Here is a 21,314-nt window from a genome sequence, read left to right on the forward strand (position 1 = left end):
CTCCCCCCTCTCCTCCCTGACCTATCACCTTCATCTCCTTCCCCACTGACCTATTGTACTCTATGCCACTCTCTCCCCACCCCCACCCTCCTCTAGCTTATCTCTCCACGCTTCAGGCTCTCTGCCTTTATTCCTGATGAAGGGCTTTTGCCCGAAACGTCGATTTTGCCTGTCTTCGGATGCTGCCTGAATTGCTGTGCTCTTCCAGCACCACTGATTCAGAATCTGGTTTCCAGCATCTGCAGTCATTGTTTTTACCTCAGTGAAGAATAACAGTTAAGTGCCAATCTTTGTTTAAATTTTAAACCAGGCCGGAAGCCTTTAGTCGGTCAAGGTATTACGCCCAGAGAGTGACTATCACTTATTTTGTAATGTTGAAACAACTATAGTGAGTGCACTTGTTCTTTCTGTCTGCAAATTATTGGGCCTGCATATTAATATGAGCAGCTTTCAAGAATAGTGGGCGGCACAGTGGTTAGCACTGCTGCCTCACAGCGCCAGAGACCTGGGTTCAATTCCCGCTTCAGGTGACTGAATGTGTGGAGTTTGCACATTCTCCCCGTGTCTGCGTGGGTTTCCTCCGGGTGCGCCGATTTCCTCCCACGGTTCAAAAATGTGCAGGTTAGGTGAATTGGCCATGCTAAATTGCCCGTAGTGTTAGGTGAAGGGGTAAATGTAGGGGAATGGGTCTGGGTGGGTTGCGCTTCGGCGGATTGGTGTGGACTTGTTGGGCCAAAGGGCCTGTTTCCACAATGTAAGTAATCTAATCTAATACACAAGTGCAGCACACTGTGAGCCCAACTGACAATTTTAAATTGGTTGTTGGTCTAATGTTTAGCACACTCAGGCTTATCTAGCAAATGGTTTCCAATCACAGAATCACAGTGTGATTGCATTGGGAGTTTTGCAAGCAATAACTGGTTGGGTATGGTCAGTACCTTGCTTGTTGTGAATAGCTATCTGGCAGTCTTTGGGATATCTTTCCAGATACATACCTAGCATCACACCGATACTGAAATTTATGGAACCATATTTCTTATTTCTATGATATGTAAAATACGTTTTTGGATAATGCAACGTCCTGTCAATCTCTATGTCAAACTCCACTCATGTTGCTACTGCATAGTAGCAGCTTGAAACAATTAGATTAACCTATTCCTCAAATGTTCCATAGTCCAGGGTAATCGAAGGTAAATTGAGCACTCATTCGGAGTGAGTGCTCAATGCAGTGAGAAATGATCTAATCAGGTGTATAAGATAATGAGAGGCAAAGACAGAGTGATCAGAAAATAGCCTTTTTCCTTAATTGAAGGATTGATAACAAAAGGGCATAATTTGAAAGTAAACAGCAAAACATTTAGTGACATTTGAGGAAATGTTCTTTTCACCCAGAGAGTAATAGGAATCTGAAATGTACTGCTTGCGAGGTAGGAAACCTCAACTTTTAAAAAGTACATGGATGAGCACTTGAAATGTCATAACATTCAAAACTTTGGGTCAAGTGCTGGAAAGTGTGTGTAGAGAGGTAATTTTATTTTGGTCAATGCAGACTTCATGAGCCTAAGGGCCTCTTCTGTACTATATGACTCAATGGCTATGAATCTAGGGTCGTCATTATCCTGAAGGAAGACTGTGTGTACCCTATTTCAGCATTAAGCTGACACAGTGAACAAAGACTGGAACCAATTTACAAGGTCACTGATAGGTCAATCATATAGACTGTGAAATACTAGATGCTTTGTTTGATACAACTGATTTGGAATGTTTGGAGTGATTTTAATTTTAGCATTTTGGTCAAATGGACTCTGATGGTCAATATCAAAGTTAAGATGCGTGACTGTTAATTCACACAGTCAAATAAGCTGACCATGGACAGCCCAGTCAGAAAAAGGGTGATTGAATGCCTCTACCCTTCTTCCTTCTCATCTTCTACTCCTTACTGTATACCCAGTGGCAATAACTAAGTAACATTTACATCACTCAAATGCCAGGCAATGTGTATCTCCAACAAAGGAGAATTTAATCATCACCTCTGAGCATTCAATGACATCACCATCACAGCCAGAAGGATGTGGATGCTTTGGAGAGGGTACAGAGAAGGTTTAACAGAATGTTGCCTGGTATGGGGGATTTTAGCTATGAAGAAAGATAGATCAGATTTGTTTTCACTACAACATAGGAGGTCAAGGGATGACCTAATAAGATTGTGAATGGCATGGATAGAGTGGAAAGTTTGAGGTTTTTTTTCTTGTGTGGAGTGGTCAAGATTTAGGGGATACAAGTTCAAAGTGAGAGGAGAAAAGTTTAAAAGATATGTGCGAGGTATGTTTTTCACACAAAGAGTGGTTAGTGCCTAGAATGCACTGCTAGAGGAGTTGGTATAAGTAGACACAATAGCAGCATTCAAGAAACACCTGGACGAATACATGAATAGGAAGGGAATAGTAAATGAAGACAGTTTTGGCATGGAAGGGCGAAATGTGTCAGTGCAGACTTGGAGGGCTGAAGGGCCCTCCTGTGCTGTATTATTCTTTGCTCTTTGTTTGTTCTTTTGTTCTGTATCCCCACTATCAACATCCTAGGAGTTACCATTGATCAGAAATTGAACTGGGTTAATCACGTAAGTACTGAGACAAAAAAACAGGTCAGAGGCAAGGAACTTTGTAGCAACTAAGTCACCTCAAATCTACCCAAAGCCTGGCCACAAGGCACAAGTCCGATGCGTGATGAAATACTCCCCAATTATCTGGATGATTGCAGCTCCAACAACACCCAAGAAGCTTGACACCATCCAGGACAAAGCAGCCTGCTAGATTTGCACCACATCTTCAAACATTCATTCCCCCACAACTGACATTCAGTAGCAGCAGCATGCATCATGTGGAAAATGTACTGCAAAAATTCACCAAAGCTCCTTAGATAGATTTTTTCAAACCTATGACCACTACCATCAAGTTGGGCAAGGTTAGCAGACACATGGAAATGCCATTACCTTCAATGTCACTGGGTCAAAATCCTGGTGCTTCTTCCCTGACAGCATTGTAGGTGTACCTACACTAAATGGATTGCAGCGATTTGAGAAGGCAGCTCACTACCACCTTCTTAAGGCCACAAGGGATGGGCAATAAATGTTGGCCAGTCAGCAATGCCCATATCCTATGAATGAAATTTTTAAAAAATGATGGCAAGATTGAACAAGATGCAGTAAACTATGACAGATGTTGGGAGATACTGCAGAGTTCCTCCAGAACGGTCAGAAAACATTGCTTACACTTTCTTTATAAGCAAACTGTCCATCTCTAGTTGGGTTGCACATCAGAGACAAGAGCCAAGGGGCCAGCAGGTATCTCTGGACATTCAGTGGCTGTTGTGGAACTATTTCTAAATTTAAACATGTCATAACTTTTTGCATAATGGGGAAGCCACTATCCTAGTAAAGTTATATGCACATAGAGTCTGCTTTTTTTCTGGAAAGATGGAATATAACATATTCTCCTCTCTTAGCACACAAAGCATTAGTGGCCTTGTGTCTACAGCAGTGAGGTATCATACTAGATATTCCACCCACTCCGGCCTGGAAAGACCCCAATACAAAGACATTAATGGCAAGTGTCATCTTCACTGTCACTGACAACATCACACTTGCCATGCTGTGAAGCTGCTGGTCTGTTTGCTGTATGTGGCAGATCTCAGTGGACACTTGCTTTGGAAACACATTCTTCATTCAGGTTGAGGTAAAAGAATTGTACCCTGAAAGCCCTGAGAATCCTCCTCCACCACCTAAGCTTCCTTCTTTGGATATTTTGTCTTCCATTGTGCTGCCACTGATGAACCATTCTCTCACTACAGGGCAAAAGGGGATTGTAGCAACCATGATCTGGAGAAAATGATACAAGCAGAACTTTTGAATCCAGAACCAAAGCTTTCCCCACCTGCCACCTCAGCACCTGCAGACTTCACTAACAATTTTTAGGAATCAATCAGCAACAATGTGATTTTAACAGAGCAGGTGATTAGGCAATGAGTTTAAAATAGCATCATTAAGGTCAAATTAGGATCTGCCCCATTTGTACACTTTCAGCACATATTGTCTTCAATTAAATGATGTAGAGTGTGCAGAAGTGTGCACATCCAGTGCGGACGTCTTTTTCTGTCAAAAATAGATACTGTCTGTTATGGATAACAGTAACATAGATAAAGGTATTATCTGGAACCTCTGCTGAAATAATCTATAAATCCACACTTGCTAATGTTTTGAAAAATACTTTTGAGCCACTAAACATTATAAAAACAGCCGAGTGTTGTTGAAACTATAAAAACAATTAGACACTTCACAGAGGTCCATAGGAGTATAATTGCCTGATTTGTTAATATTAATTAGTATCATTTTTTAGTCTTTAAGTTTTGTTAAACTTACCATATCCTTCATATAGGTCCTCTCAAGAGCTTCCCATATTGCATCATCTTTGTAATTCTTAAAAGGATCTAAGTTGTACCTTTGGGAAAGTACAGAATTTAGTTAATGGAAAATGAATTCAATTCAATATTTATAAAAATGACTATTGAACCAAAGTAAGGTGCTAATAATGTAAGAGAGACAAAATGATGATCCATAAGACTGTAAGAAATAGGAACAGGAGTAGGCTGTTTGGCCCCTCAAGCCTGCTCCACCTTTTAATAGGATTATTGGTGATTCAACATTCCTCATCTCCACTTTACTGCCTTTTCCCAAAATCCTTGATTAAAAGAGCTATCTATCTCAGCCTTAAGTATACAAGGAATCTATCTCCATAGCTCTCTGTGGAAAGGAGTTCCAAAGACTCTCAACCCTCTGAGGAAAGAAATTCCTTCTCATTTTAGTCTTAAATTGGCACCCCTTCATTCTGTGACTATGCCCTCTTGTCCTAGGCTTTCCCAAAGGGGGAAACATCCTCTCAGCATTTACTGTGTCAAGCCCCTTAAGAATCCAATATGTTTCAATGAGATCACTTCTCATTCTTGCAAACTCCAATGAGTAGAGTCACAAACTGTGTAATCATTCTTCATAAGACTACTAGGAGAAAGTGAGGTCTGCAGATGCTGGAGATCAAAGTTGAAACTTTATTGCTGGAACAGCACAGCAGGTCAGGCAGCATCCAGGGAACAGGAGATTCGACGTTTCGGGCACAGGCCCTTCTTCAGGAATGAGCAGAGAGAGATAATCTGCTCATTCCTGAAGAAGGGCCTGTGCCCGAAACGTCGAATCTCCTGTTCCCTGGATGCTGCCTGACCTGCTGTGCTGTTCCAGCAATAAAGTTTCAACTTCATAAGACTACCCCTCCATACCAAGGATCATCCTAGTGAACTTTCTCTGAACAGCCTCTAATGAAATAATAATCTTTTCTTAAACAAGTGGACCAGTACTACTCACAGTATTTCAGATGTGATCTCACAGCACCTTGTACAGGTGCAGGACAATTACAATCAATGTATCCACCAGCTCTGTGGCTGTCTCTTTTAAGATCATAGGATACAGGCCATCAGGATCAGGGGCTTGTCAGTCTTTAGCCCTATTAATTTGTCTAATACTACTTCTTTAGTGATGGTGATGCACTTAATTCCTCCCCTGTATTTTTTAGTATTAATGGAAAGTTCAAAATATCTTCCATCATAAAGATTAATTAGGGAATAAATACCACAGAAATTTTAACAGATGGTGTCAAGATTTAAATAAGTGTTGTGGCAAAGCAGACCCACAGAACAGTATGATTAGATATGGTCAATGCTATTAATAACCTGTCCCACTGAATCAACCAATAAGATACAATATCCAGCTTTCTGAAGCGTCGTTATCAGATATATAAAATCTACAATATTTCACATTTATCCAATATTCTCTGATTAGGCATTACATTCCAATTTGTGAAGTTGAATATTAACAAAGATGGATGAAGACTTTGACACTTATAGATCTGTGACAAAAGGAGAAGAAAATAAATGACATAATGACTTTGACTAAGTGTTTTGTGTTTCTACTGTGATTATCTCTGGGCCAGGAGGCCTGGGTCCAAGTCCCGGCTGCTCCAGAGGTATGTTGTAATGTGTGAAAGTGTTGATTAAAACATTAATGTGATGCTCAGAGCTTTGATACTGAAATGTTCCTCTAGGAAAGAAAAGCCAATGGCCTGTCACGATGTCAGCGAGTCAGTTTTCATTTCATGTGAATTGTCTACTTAAAAAGTAGCAGTATACTGACTTTATTACAAATAAACATTTTTGTTGACTGAATTAGGATTGTATGGTAACTATTTTCTACTTTCTTGTTCTTAATTTGCATTGTATTTTTATTATTCTTTCACAGGATGGAGGCATCACTGGCTAGGACAGCACTTTCTGTGTATTTCTAATTCTCTTGAGAAGGGTGAACCACTGCAGTCCATCAGATGTGCACCACATTTAACAAGTGTTTAGTCATATGGGAAAGTGTCCCAAACTTTTCTATGGGACAAAACATAAACAAAAATCCTGCAGTGATCACCTTTACACCATCTGGTTACAGGTGGTATGTATAAAAACTCAATTTTAAATCTGCACATTCGAGACCAGTACAGTGTGTAGCAAAGATCCCAAAACAGAAACCACACAGTAAATTAAAAATAAAACAATATTGTACCATATAATCAACATCTGATAATAATTGGGGGATTTAAGAAGAGTTCCTACCTCACTGTACCGACAAATAGAACTGGGTCCTGTGGAATCACTGAAAGTTTACTTCTCAGGTCTTCCAAAGCAATAGTGCAAATATCAACATCATCAATCAGGATGGTCCCTGTGACTGGTTCAACTAGTCTGAATAATGCAACACTCAGTGAAGACTTTCCTACAACAAGACATTGTCAATATTTGAGAAGTTTGTATGTTAGTTAAGTGTAAGAATGTAGGTTTCTATTTTTTATCGACATGCTGCTTCTTCGTGAAATCATCTAAAAATACATCATTGCTTTCTACCATGAACTTCAGCCATTCCTGTTATGTCTGCACTTTTTTTTTTAACCAGTGCACACTTAGCCTCCCTTCTATGTTTATCCTCTGTAAAGCTGAGGGCATGCAGTAATTTTCTGCCTGTGTCCTAACTCATAACTCACACCGTTCACCCTGTTAGATGTCCAACACTGGCTCCCAGTAAGGTGAAAGGATTTAATTTTCCTTTCTTTCAAAACCTTTGTTCCTCTCTATCGCTAGAATTTATTTTAACTGACAATCCTCTGAGTTATTTGCACTGACTTCATTCTGGTCTCCTGAGCATCCTCCATTTTAATCATTCTGTAATTGGCAGCGCGCCTTTAGCTGCCAAAGCCTTAAGCTCTAGAATTCCTTCCCTAAAACTTTTAATCTGTCTTCGCTTTGTTCCTTTAGTACACATATCAAATTTATCTCATTTAGTCATTAGCCCAAAATCCATTTTTATGGCCACATTTCAAACTTTATGAGAGAACAAATCTGTGTAATATTTTACACCATGAACTATGCTACATTCATACAAGGTTTTGTTGTTGAAACCAATATTTCAGTGATATTATAAAGGAAGGAAAAAACTCACATTATAGAATCTTTCACAAGCCCACAAAGTTTTTTTCCCTAATGAAGCACTTATGCAGGAAATGTCGACCCTCCTGCTCCTCGGATGCTGCCTGACCTGCTGTGCTTTTCCAGCAACACACCTTTTGGCAATGATACCAAAGCCTAATTTCTAATCTGTGTTTCCTCTAAAATTACTTCCAACTGGAAGCATAGGACCAGGAAATTGTCCTTTCAAATCTTTATCAGGGATGTAGTGGATGTCTTAAATATTCAGATTGATGCTAAGGAAGGGGTTACTTCCTTTTGTTATCCCAGTTAACCAAAAAAGCCTTGATGCTTGTTTTAGATTATAGTTTTAAACTGAAAACCTTTCACCTCTGAACCCCTCTCTTCTGCCACAACCAAGCCCCAACACCCGATACCAGACCCATATTTAACTTAAATTAATGATTTGCCATTATAGGTTAAAGCATGAGACAGTTCAGTGTTGCTGTCTGCTATTCTTGTTTCTGCAGTTTTAATCCAACCCAAGTTATTGCTGGTGTCATAATAATGTATAGAGCTATGTAGTTTGTTGTGAATATTTGTCATGGACTTCTACTTATATCTTGGTCACACTGTTGTGATAATCTTCATTATCTACTCTGATAGTGATGTTAATTGTATTGTAAAGATTGAATACTATGATTCAGAATATATTTATAATCTTAAATTTTTTTTCTGTCCTATTAGCTTAGGCCACTCCACCAAATTGACAAGTCATTTTAGTTCTTTATAAATTTGTAACCATTTCCAATTTGGTTTTCTTCTTTTTAAAAAATATGTTTTGGATTTGTAAGAATCTGAGTTTTGATAAACCAGAGACATGGCTAAAGCTCACGCTGGGAGCTATGTGCTTCTGTTCTCAAAACATGCAGACAGAATCAACTAGAGGGAGAAGGGACGCTGGGTAGAAGTGTTACATTATATTACAATGCTAAAATGTCGGGATGATAGAAGGGATATTGGTAAGTGTAAATCTGTTTGTATCAAGCTATAGAATAGGAAGGGAGCTATTATTGTATTTGGAGAAAATGCAGAGTCAATAACACTGTAAAGCAAATAAAGATTCAGATATAGAGATGAATGAGAGCTAAACTGCAAGTGTATTGGGGAAAAAAAGATAATTGATATCATTCACATGGTGAAATATGAATGGAGATTCTACGATGTGTCTAAAACTGTCTTCTACATCAGAATATTTTTAGATGAGCAAGAAGTGATGCAGTGCTGGAACTAGGCCCAGAATTAAAATGAGTCATCGAAGCAATGAAAGATTAACACGAAGAAGTATGAATGCCAGAAATCTGAAACAAAAACAGAGAGTGCAGGAGAAGCAACAGGTCTGGCAGCATCTCTAAAGAAAAAACAGTGTTATAGTAATTTGTGCTTAGTGTATTATAATGGTTTGAGTCAGTTTTGATGAAGGATCATTGGACTCGAACTGTAACTTTGTTTTCTCTGTACAGATACTATCAGACCTACTGTGTTTCTCCAACACTTTGTTTTTAAAAGCAAGAGAAAGTATTGGTAAACATGTGGGAAACTATCGCTGCAATATAATGTACACTATTGTTTCGTAAATAACATCCTTTTGTTTTAAATTTTGATTAATAAGGTATTTATTTTACTGTCATTTTCAATATATTCTACTGTCATTATCCAGAACAGTTTTCTCTTTATCTCTTACCTGATCCTGTTCTTCCAACGATTCCAATTTTCTCCTGAGCTTCTATATTTAAATGCAACCCTTTTAAAACTATTGGAGTGTTTTCTCTGTATTTCATCTGATAGTTCTTAAACATGATTGCACCTTGATTAGGCCATTCCTTGGAAACTGTTACATTTTTAACATGCAATGGAGCTTCTGAAACACAAAGCTGATAGAAATATGTAATTTTAAGGAACAGTGAGACAGATGTACTCTAGTGAATTGGGTTTTAAAATGTTTGTCTCTTTATGTGCTCACCTGTATATATTCCATTATTCGTTCTACTGATATGAATCTGGCTTCTGTTTCAATTCCCATTCTTATGCAGATTTGGAGTAATCCTGTCAGCTATAAGCAATGAATATTTCAAGTTCAGTTCTGTGCATTTCTGAATACGTCTTGTGATAATAATTGCTAACTAATGCAAAATAATTGAAGAAGAGCATCTCATAGTTTGATTAGGCACCTCCTAACTTTTCAGATCCAATACTGTTCAATAATGTTAGGTCATAATCTCCAACCCAATTTTGTTTCTTTTCAATTCACAGGTTTCATTTTATTCTTGTTTTTCTTTTGTTTTGCAGTTCATTATTCTGCTATTCCATGTTCTCTAGATACATCTTTTGGTGCTGTACTTGTCGTATTGCCATTCCTAAACCCTGTGCCAATACACTTCTCTCACCACAGGTCTTTCCTTTTGTTCTCTTTCCATTTCTCCCGTTTCCTTATTTAAAACTTGTTACATTTCTAATTTTCTCAGCTCTGAAAAAAAAATCACTGATCTCAATTGTTGGCCAATTGATGCTGGGGTAAGAAATGGCTCAGAAAATGATTTGAAAATATCCTTGGATATCTTCATCTCAGAAACACCATTTTCAAATAAATCCAAGGAAGGGGAAATGAGAAACCACTTTACATCTAATTGATGCCCAGTAAGCTTCCTGAGGAGCTTGTCTATCAGCTGTAGAGGCTGAGAAGAACAGAAATCACTGAACCTGAACTTGTGTGGGGAATGTTATTGTCCATCATCAGGATGATAACCTAGCAAAAGTTAAAGTTTTTTTTCACGTTCACAATGTTTGAGGAGCTGGGGTTCCTAGTGCTGGATTTTAAACTTTACTTCCAATTGGTTATTTGCTCACTTTTGTGCTTGGAAAGCTGATGATCTCCTGGGTGATGTCTACTCTCTTCTGCAAAGCATTGGCAAACCCACCATAGATGTTGGCTGCGTTTGCACCTCTTATTTCCCACCTCCTGATGTAATCAGTGCCAAATCCCAAAACATTCAAGATTGCTATATTTAACACTTCAAGTAATGATGACGTTTCTTCTGAAGACTGGTTTTGCAGTTTTATGGGGATATTTTGTTATCCTTCCTAATTGTTTTAGTAATTAATTTACACAAGTAGGAATCTCTCAAACTTAAATCTTTTAATAGATAAAAGTATCAGACATGTGTCAATCTAATTGAACAATGTATCATCATTATTATACAAGACATGGGACAACTATTTAAAATGAGGCGTTTTCATTGGTGATGATCCAGTTAACATGTTATAAATAATGTAGTGTTTGAATCAAATAGTATGGTTAATTAAATTTCGCACGTATGTGATAGAATACTCATCCTGCTCATGTCCACATTTGTAAAGACACTTCTTTTTGTTCTAAATGATCAAGGAAACAGTATGAATTAACTTTAATATTAAGCTCACATTGATTTTACAAAGTTACACACACAGCAGTATATTGTATCTAAGTGAGAAAACTGCAGTAAGGCTCCTACTTTGCTATTTTTCTGTTTTGCTCTTTTTCTGGAAACCTGACAAAGGAAGAATTGCTTTCTTAACGCTAACTTTCACAATCTTGCTATGTAAATTACAAACAGGAAATTACATCACCTACCTTAAGAAACCAAGACCTATAGAGAGGTGGGACATACCACCAGTGCTTCACCGGAACCCCTCACTAATAATGTTACCAAGTTTGGTGACGAAACATCTGAAAACTAACCTTCCAGCTCAGGGAGCTAACTTGCATACTTAGAATTTTAGATATTGTTTACAATATTTTCTAACTGCAAGATGATGTGAGCAACATGGTGCATAATGTATTTTCAGAAATACATTGTTTGTTCTAATAAAATCAAATGAGTAATATATTAGATAAAGGAAGGACGGGACACCTTGGATCTATATTGTATTTCTTATGAACTCAGGATGTTCCCTATATTACAATGGTGACTATCCGTCAGGAACACTTTACAGTTGATAAAATACTTCAGAAGCATAGACATTTTTATAATGCAAGGAAAGAAGGCTGCAAAATCCACAGTTTAAACCTCTGTTTTGAAGATCAGCAGTGAGTGCCCTTTTTCTGAATACAATATTTGGTCCATTGTCAAGTTCCAATTATATTCATTCAAGAAGTTAGAATATAAAATGCAAAAAAGATATCTAATTTATTGATGAAATGAGATAATTTTGCTCCTTTGAAGAACCCTGGCATCACAAGATTATCTTATCTGAAAAGAAGCTCAACTTTTTTGCTCTTTCTATTTTGTCTTTTTTGTTCTCATTTGACTGCAACGTGTCAATTATAAATTTAAAAACGTCGGGGGGTGATCCAAGATAGCGGCTTCCTGTAAGGATCACGTTTGCTGAGCTCCATGCTGCAACACTGACCCGACAGGACACATCCCAAACACTTTACTGTGAGTGAAAACACAGTAAAGGAGCTAGAAATCTGAAAAGAATCTACTTACCTTTGTCCTTGCAGGTGGAGAATGCTGAAGAAAGTAGGAAGCTATCCAAGGGCTGAGGCCACAGCCCTGCCCGCTGAAGCAGCGAACTTGTTTCCTCACCAGACCCTGGTTGAGGAGCTGGCCAAATCTCGTGAGGTCCTGGAAAGGCAGATCGAGGAGAAGCTGGCTCCTGTATCTGCTATGCTGCAAGACCTGGGAAAAGGACCAATGAGCTCGAGTGCCAGGCTGCAGGGGGAGAGGTAGGGACTGACTCCTCCAAGAGCTGGATTGAATCCCTGGAAACACCGCTCTGGGGTCTGTTGCATCTGGTAGCTGATCTCGAAAACAGGGGCAGAAGAAAGAACCTGCGTGTTGTTGGCATACCGGAGGGGATGGAAGGTGAGTGGCCGGTGGAGTTCTTTGAGAAGTGGTTCCTGGAGTTCCTTGGAGGTTGAGAAGGGAAGGGTAACAATTGAAAGAGCCCACTGGGTCATACATGAAATCCAGATGCGGATCAGCACCCATGCCCTGTCCTGGTAAGGCTCCATCATTATAAAGACAAGCAGAGGCTCATGGAAGCCCCTTGAGCCCAGAGGAGGAATTCAAGGGCATTGGCATGTGGCAGCTCCAGGATCATGTTTTTTTCAAGACATCTCAGTGGCAGTGGTCTGAAAAAGGAAGTCCTACAATGGTGTCAAGAGGAGATTGAGAGAGCTTGGGATCCAGTATTCTTTAAGATATCCAGCGGTGCTTCAGATCAATCATAATGGATCCATACATTTGTTCGACTCACCAAAGAAAGCAAAGAACTTTGTGGACACATTGACTTAAGTCTAACGGCTGAATAGGTGTAGAGGACAAAGCTGTTCGGGTTTGCTCTTCTTTGAAAAGGACTTGGTGCAGTCTCCTTTCTGGTAATAATTGCATGAAATGATGTCCGGGATGGATAGAATATTTGTCTTTAATCTCTAAGTTATGTTAAGGGATGGGTGACATCTGCATTTTTAGTTTACTTGTTCATTGCACTAACCTTGCTTTTGGGTGTTGTTTTTTCTCTCCCGGGTGGTCGTTGTGTGTGGTGCGACCCTAGCTGGTGGGAGTTGAGATGGTGGTTGGGATGGTTAGTCGGGTTGTAGGGTGTGTATGTACCCCCTTTGAATGGGGGGTAAATTCCTCTAATCAGTGCCTTTGGTGTTTTTTTAATTTTTCTGTTTTTTGCACGTTTTTGTAAGTTTTGCAGATTTGTTGGCTGCAGTTATTTTAGTCTGTGTAGTTTTTGGATTTTGTGGATTCTTTTGCGTTAAAGCTCAGTGATGTGTAGTTCGGGTTCTTCGTCTCTGGAGCCTAAATGCTGCTATATATGGCTCAGGATGTGTTTAAAAGGAGCACCTGGAATATTAAGGGGAGCCATTCATCGGTCAAGAGGAAGAAGGTACTTTCCAGCCTTAAAAGGGAAAGGCTGGATGTTGCCTTATTACAAGAAACACACTTGAATGATGCAGAGCATTTGAAGCTGCAACAGAATGGGTATGACCAGGTTTATTTTTCATCTTTCAATACGAGGAGTAGGGGGCAGCCATTTTAATTAGAAAGAATCTCCCATATAAGTTGTTAGAGTGCATTAAAGACACACATGGGAGATTTGTAATCCTTAAAGCTTTGATACATGGGGAAGAATACGGGATTTTAAATGTTCACTGTCGCCTAGCCCACCCCCTTAAATTCTTTTCAGGTGCACTTTCTAGACTGGTTAGCCTTGCATTTCAACATATCATCGTAGGAGGGGATTTCAGTTTTCTCATAGACACTACGGTAGACAGATTGCCCAAAGGCCCGCTGACACCTTCTTTGTGATCTAAACAATTTAAGAGATTTGTGTGCTGAATTGGGGTTGGTAGATGTTTGGAAGTATCTTCACCCTACTGGCAGGGACTTCACGTTCTTTTCAAGCCCATATAAATGCTATTCCAGGAATGATCTTTTTCTGACCCCTACAGCACATCTGGGCTTGGTGGTGTCATGTACAATTGGCAATATCACTATTTCCAATCACGCCCCAGTGTATTTAATGGTTAAGAATAAGGATACAGTGGTAGGCTCGAGGCACTGGTGACTGGACCCCTTCATCCTTAAGGATAGCAAGTTTATTGAGTTCTTTTCTACTGAGTTCAGGCCTTTTTTAGATACTAATTCAGGCTCGGCCAGTAGCCCATCCATCCTTTGGGAAACAGCGAAAGCTTATGCTAGGGGGTTGGTTATTTCCTATTCAGCCAGTAAGAAGCGACGGACAGTGAGCAGCAACACTTACTCAAGGCACCTCTGAAAGTAGCTGAAAAGGCATATTTTTACAGGCCCTTGCTGGTTAAACTGCAGAGGATCACGGCGCTTTGGTCTACGCTGAATTCCATGCTCACACAGACAGCCAAGGGGGAGCTTACATTTGCAAGTCAAAGGCTGTTTGAGCATGGGGATAAGTCGGGCAAGTACCTACCATGTCTTGCTGGGAAAAAGAGTGCTCCCCCAGGCCATTACCTCGATCAGAGAGGACACTGGAAATTTGACCTAAAATTCTGAAAGAATGAATGCAGCATTCCGGAAATTTTACTCTGAATTATACCAATCTGAAATTGGTAATGTGAGAGAGGGTGGGTTAAGATGGAGTCTTTTTTTAAGAATTTGGACCTTTCAAGAGTGATCTCTGAAAAAGAGTCTCCCCTCAATGCCCCATTGTCAGAGCAAGAGGTGCAGGAGGCTGTGAGGCAGCTCCAGAATAGGAAGGGGCCGTCTCCTGACAAGCTCCCCAGTGAGTTCTATAAAGAATTTATAAGTATATTGTCAAGGCCAATGCTTGGTATGTTTAATGACTCACATAGTCATGGCCTCTTCCCACCATCTCTAAGAGAGGCAAACATCTCTCCCATTCTTACGAAAGGGAAGGCCCCAGAAGACTGTGCTTCCGATACACCCATTTCATTCCTGAATGTTGACTTCAAAATCCTATCCAAGACTCTGACATTAAGGCTAGAAACTGTACTGCTCTCCAACATTAAGGAGGATCAGACAGGGTTCATAAAAGGTTGCAGATTGACGGATAATGTCAGAAGATTACTTAACATGATCCAAGTATGTCAACAGCAATCGGTACAGGGATTGGTGCTCTCCTTAGATGCAGAAAAAGCATTTGACAGGGTTGGGTGGCCATATCTTTTTCATACTCTGAAGCGATTTGGCCTGGGAGGGACCTTCATCAGGTGGGTGGAGGTTTTGTATAGTGATCCTCTTGCCACGGTCCTCACCAATGGTGTATGGTCAAGCAATTTTAATATTTGTTGGGCCAGTTGACAGGGCTGTCCCTTGTCAACATTGCTTTTCACAATGGTGATCGAACCACTGGCGGAGGCAATACGCAGGGATCCCAATATAGCCGCTCCAGAAATGGGGACAAGATCACATAAGATCGCATTGTATGTGGATGACTTTCTTGTCTTCTTATCAAACCCAACAGTGTCAGTGCCACACCTGATACAATGCATCAATGTAATTGGTGGCTTCTCGGGTTATAAGATCAATTTTGCAAAGTCAAAGACCATGCCCATGGGTGGTCTCTGAGAGTGCCTGATCCTGAGGGCGGATCTCAGTTCCCTTTTAAATGGTCGTAGGAGGGCTTTCTCTACTTAGGCATATTTTTTACTCCCATTTTTGATCAGCTGTTTAAAGCCAATTTTGCCAATTTATTCGACAGACTCAAGCAGGAACTTCAGAGGTGGGAGGCGCTTCCGATCTCTTGGTTAGGTCAGAAAGCACTCATTAAAATGAATATTCTGCCCTGCCTGTTGAATCCTATGCAAATGCGTCCTCTGCTTTTTACTGAGCAAATATTTAGAAGACTGAGCAGCTGGTTTAGTTCTTTTATCGCAAGCGGCCCCTAACTAAATTGACTAAATTGCAGTTACCTTACAGACTGGGAACAGTGGGCCTCCCAGGTAACAAAAACTAACAATTAAGCTCGTTGCTATCTTACATTAATGATTGGGCTGGAGGGGACCTCACTCACTTTGGTTGGACACCGAAGCATCTCAGGCAAGATGCCTCCTTATTAGCCTGCTGTTCTTAGACAAATTGAGAACAGTTAAGGAATATTGCCACAGCCCAATAGTCATCAATACCGTCAAGGCGTGGAGGGCAATGCGACAGGGTGAGGGCAATATTGCTATAACATCATTTTTGACACCCAAAGTTGTTAGGCCAGGCTTTCAGCCAGGAATGATGGAATCTGGGTTTAAACTCTGCGTGTGTCTTGCCTGGTTGATTTATTCGAGTGGGATATACTGATGTCCTTTGATCAGTTGGCTTGGAAATATGAATTGCTCAGTAGGGACCTCTTTCATTTCTTTCAAATTAGAAACTTCATGCAAAAAGAGACCACACTTCTAACTGATCCTTATAGATCTGACCTGGAGAAGCGGGTGTTGAATGCTGAGGATACATTATCTGTTAGCAATGTTTATCATCGAACAAGACTGAATGGTTCTATAAGGTATGGGAAGATATCTGGGAAAATGCAAGAAGGGTCTTGATTTGCAACAGGACCCAATGCCTTTGAAGATTCTCCACTGGATCCATCTGGCTCCAGACCGCCTCGCTAAATTTAAAGCAGGAGCATCTCCAACGTGTCCTAAATGTAAAGTGAGCATGAGCACACTTACTCATTGTCTTGGTCCTGCCACAGACTGTGGGCATACTGGAGCGCTGTGGGAGGCGAAATGGAGAAGACCTTGGGGACAGATGGGGAGATGGACATGATATCTCTTGTTCTTGGCTTTGTTAATTCCCTTTCATTGGATACACACGAAAAAAAAAGGTTTTCAGTATCATCACTTCTTGTGGCAGGAAGAACATTCTATTTGGGTGGATGTCGGAAAATCCCCCAGGGCTGGCGGGCTGGTGTAAGCTAGTTATAGAGCACATCCCCTTGGACTTTCTTACGAGTATGGTGCACCACAAAACTGAGAATTTCTACAAGTCATGGTGTCCCTGTTTGGACGACCTAGGTACAGATTTGTCTACCATATTAATAAGAGCCTTTATATAGCCATAGCAATTCTATGTAATGAATGTGGTATCCAGAGGGGAGGAGCTATGAACATATGAATATGTATAAACTTACGTACCCAATGATCGAGGGCAATTGCTTTGTTTTGCTGAGCTGTGCTAAGGTTATTATCATTATTATTATTGTTAAGACTTTTCTTTTTTAGCTTAGTTATTAGTTGATATTTATGTAATTAGCAGGTTTGGTTTTTAATATTAGTTTGAATTGTTTGGCTTTGTATTTGTTGTAATATTCTTCCTTTTTTTAAATAAAAATATATTTTAAAGAAAAGGCTGCCGGCCTTCCATCCCCTCTTTATGAATAAAGTTCAAATGCTATATATATTACTTCTCCCAAAACATTGTTCATAATTTAGACTGGAACTTTTAAATTCTTGTTATGTAGTTGAAATAGTGCCTTTCATTCCAGTCTTTCCTTGGTGACTGAAATATCTTTTCACTGAATAGGAAAATCTCAAATATATTGAAGTTGATTTTTTTTCTGAATTCTATTGAGTGTGTTATTTCAGAAGCAATTTTATGGTACTTCTGAAGATCAATTAGAATAATCAAAAGGTGAAAACTAGAAGAATAAATAAAAGTTTCCTCACCTGAATAGCGTATGACAAAGCAAGTCCCTTATTTGATGCAGGAATTGAATCAGGACTCAGGATAACAAAGAGAGCCACAGTCAAAGTCATGAGAGCTGTGAGTATATCAATTCTCACAGCAAGCCATCGCATCGAACAGTTAAAGAGTAAAAAATGGCTAGAATTTTTATCACTTAAGTCTTTAAATCTGTAAAATAATAAAGAACACTATTTTTGACAACAATTTAAGATTGAAAACAGTATGATAACTGTAGAAAATTGATCATTGTGATAAGCATAATATCAAAGATATAAAGAGCTTCACTTACCGTTCAATAAAATCATCTGTTTTATTGTAGGCATGAATTGTGCTTATTCCTTGAATACTTGCGGTAATATGAGAGAACCAAGGGGATCTGCTAACATTTTCTATTCTCTTCAGTTCTCTGATGCCTTTTTGAAAAAGTCTGCATAGAAAAAGCATTTAGGGTTTTTTTTGGATTCTCTACCTGACTTTAAATAATTTTCCCTTCCTTCATTAATTCCCACAATAAGGGCCAAAAGGATGGATTGATCTGTTCTGAGGCTTCTGTCAATGGAAACAGATGCTAAAAATTGGTAGGAACAATTCTAGTGATGAAAACTTCAGAGTATGGTTTCAAAGATTACAATGATAGATGTTTAAAAAGGTGAAGAGCTTACCCTGATGGACATTGACTCTCCAGTGAATGAATGCATCTAATATCATACCACATACTTATTCACAAGCAATCAGGATTAAGAATATTCTTCTCTCCTCAGAACCAAGTGTAGTGAATCAGCCAATAACATAACTAAAGATTAAAAACACTTTGCCTTTAATCAATATGCATTGTCATGTATGCAGGTACTGAAGTAATGTTACCTCTTCAATCATTGTGATATTATTTTGTTCAATACGCTGCACATAGAACTTAAAACTGTGCAAACCCAAATTAACATAAAGTTGTTCAATTTGTTCATAGTTTGACTGGCATACAATGACACAGACTCTAATACCCATCCTAAATTTCTAAAAGTAAATATCATTTATTTGATTCAGCATGTTCATTCTCAGGATTTCTCAGAACTGTGGAGTGAGCTCAAGCCTGGCACAACTTGAACAAGTTGTTTACTAAATTCTCCCATCTAGCGTTTTGCAATTAGATTTTAAAAACTTCAAAAGTACGAGTGATGATGATAGCTCATGGACAAAGGATGATGAAATGGGTGGAAGAATGGGAAACAAAGCTCAGTGCAGGGAAATACGAAGTGATGCACTTTGGTCGCACTTCAATGAAAAGAGACTATACTGTAAGTGTCACAATTCTAAAAGATTGGAAAAGTATAGAGACTTTGGTACCCATGTATACAAAATTTATATGTTACAAGGCAAGTTGATAAAGTTGCTATAAAAGCCATGTGGGTTACTGGAGTTACAAATGTATCAGTGGAATGTAAAAGCAAAGAGACCATGCTGCATCTTTACAAATTTACAGGTAAGGCCTCTGTTGGAGTATTGTGGATTCAGGAAAGTCATAAATGCTTTTAAAAAAGTAGCAAAGGAGATTTACTAGGATGTTATTACAGTTCCCCATTAAAGTTTAAAAAGTTGGGATGGTTGTCATTGGATAGATAATGCTAAAAGATAGCATAATAAAGGTTTCAAAGTGTTGAGAAGTTTAGATAAAGTTGGTAAAGAAAATATTCCCTCCTGAGTAGATCAATAACTAGAAATCACAGATTAAAATATATTGGTTAAAGGTAGAAAGGAGAAATGTTATCACCGAGTAGTTGGTATCTGAAATATTATACCTGAAAGGATAGTGTCAGTGATTCCATAAATCATTTTAATAGTGAAGTTGAGTCATGTGCAGGATAATGAACAAAAAAAAAGGGATGTGGTCTTTCAAAGACCCAGCATTCTAAAATAGCTTCTGTGTTGTCAGTTTCTATGATTTCATCTTCAGCTTACTTTGAAATCAAGTCAAAAATCATATTTTCAGTTTTCATACCTTTCGTGTCTTATGTGTGTACTTTCAAAAAAATGAAAAACACTTTTTACAAAGACTTACAATTTGGGAGATAATTAAAGAATTCCACACTCAACTGTTTGTTGTAAACTATCAGCTATGCATCCGATCATATTATCCAGTGACATGGTTATTTTCTTTTGTGAACTCCTTAAAAACACACTCAAAAATGTGAAGTTCCACCTTACCAATTAGAGTTTAAAAGTTAATACCATTACAAAATAGCCTCATATTGCAGCTTCTTGGATGCCAGCACTGCTGAGTTTAGCAAATTGATTTGCTTTAAATGCATTAAATGACACAAACAGCATTTGAAGAAATTTGATGTAAATACATTAGTCAGTAGACTATAAATATCCCACAAAGGAATTTCATTGTTTTCATGTCTGTAAGTCCTAGTGTTAAAAGTTAAGGTGAAGGCGTGGATTTTTTAGAATTACAGAAATGGTAAGTTGAGGGGCCAAGTACATAGTGATGAAGTAATATTCTATTAACAGCTAAATCACTAATAATCCTAACATTGTTGATTTGGCTGTACATTACCTTTTTCCTTTAATTTAGATAGTAATTAGAGCCTTTATGTCAAAAGGCTTCTCAACCTGAAACTCTTCCTCTTAAATTAAATTGTTCCAATTTTAGATTTAATTAAAAGACTTATCTCTAAAATACAATAGATACTTCCTTGAAACCCTATAGGGGGTGCAGTGGGGCGATGGAGTTAAGTGTTGACACTGATTAGGTGAGTAGATATTTGATGAATGACTAACACACATTTGGCCTGTTTCATATTATTTGCTGAGAGGTACACTTTGGGCCTTGTTATGTGCAGAATATCATCGAATCATTTTTTTGCATTGCTGTCATTTAAATTGTCAAACTTTATTTAAATCCATACAGAATACCCAGTAGTGTCACTAAGATGGAAATATGTCAAGGTTATTGAGAGCTTATTTTCAATGTGACTTGGAATTAAGTAGTCTATCATTTTAATAAATAACTATCGCTCAACATAGGATGTTATGTGTATCGAGGGTTATTTTCCTAATCTTACTTTTCACATGCTTTTTATATTTAGAGTCATAGAGTCATAGAGTCATAGAGATGTACAGCATGGAAACAGACCCTTTGGTCCAACCCGTCCATGCCGACCAGATATCCCAACCCAATCTAGTACCACCTGCCAGCACCCGGCCCATATCCCTCCAAACCCTTCCTATTCATATACCCATCAAATGCCTCTTAAATGTTGCAATTGCACCAGCCGCCACCACATCCTCTGGCAGCTCATTCCATACAAGTACCACACTCTGTGTGAAAACGTTGCCCTTTAGGTCTCTTATATATCTTTCTCCTCTCACCCTAAACCTATGCCTCTAGTTCTGGACTCCCCGACCCAGGGAAAAGACTTTCTCTATTTATCCTATCCATGCCCCTCATAATTTTGTAAACCTCTATAAGGTCACCCCTCAGGCTCCAACGCTTCAGGGAAAACAGACCCAGCCTGTTCAGCCTCTCCCTGTAGCTCA

The 21,314-nt window shown here is 38.9% G+C and overlaps 1 protein-coding gene across 3 annotated transcripts in view; it reads right to left on the bottom strand.

Moving 5' to 3' along the window:
• abcc12 (ATP-binding cassette, sub-family C (CFTR/MRP), member 12) overlaps positions 1–21,314 on the bottom strand; it is a 123,816-nt gene that overhangs the window by 9,530 nt on the left and 92,972 nt on the right. For all 3 annotated transcript variants that reach the window (XM_043706923.1, XM_043706921.1, XM_043706922.1), the window contains 6 exons: positions 18,067–18,204; positions 17,759–17,945; positions 9,572–9,661; positions 9,293–9,482; positions 6,703–6,862; positions 4,418–4,496 (listed from right to left, as the gene is read on the bottom strand). In XM_043706923.1, the coding sequence (XP_043562858.1) occupies positions 4,418–4,496; positions 6,703–6,862; positions 9,293–9,482; positions 9,572–9,661; positions 17,759–17,945; positions 18,067–18,204 (844 nt within the window). The remainder of the gene's footprint in view (positions 1–4,417; positions 4,497–6,702; positions 6,863–9,292; positions 9,483–9,571; positions 9,662–17,758; positions 17,946–18,066; positions 18,205–21,314) is intronic.

This window comes from Chiloscyllium plagiosum, chromosome 17, assembly GCF_004010195.1.
Source record: "Chiloscyllium plagiosum isolate BGI_BamShark_2017 chromosome 17, ASM401019v2, whole genome shotgun sequence".
Taxonomy (NCBI): domain Eukaryota; kingdom Metazoa; phylum Chordata; class Chondrichthyes; order Orectolobiformes; family Hemiscylliidae; genus Chiloscyllium; species Chiloscyllium plagiosum.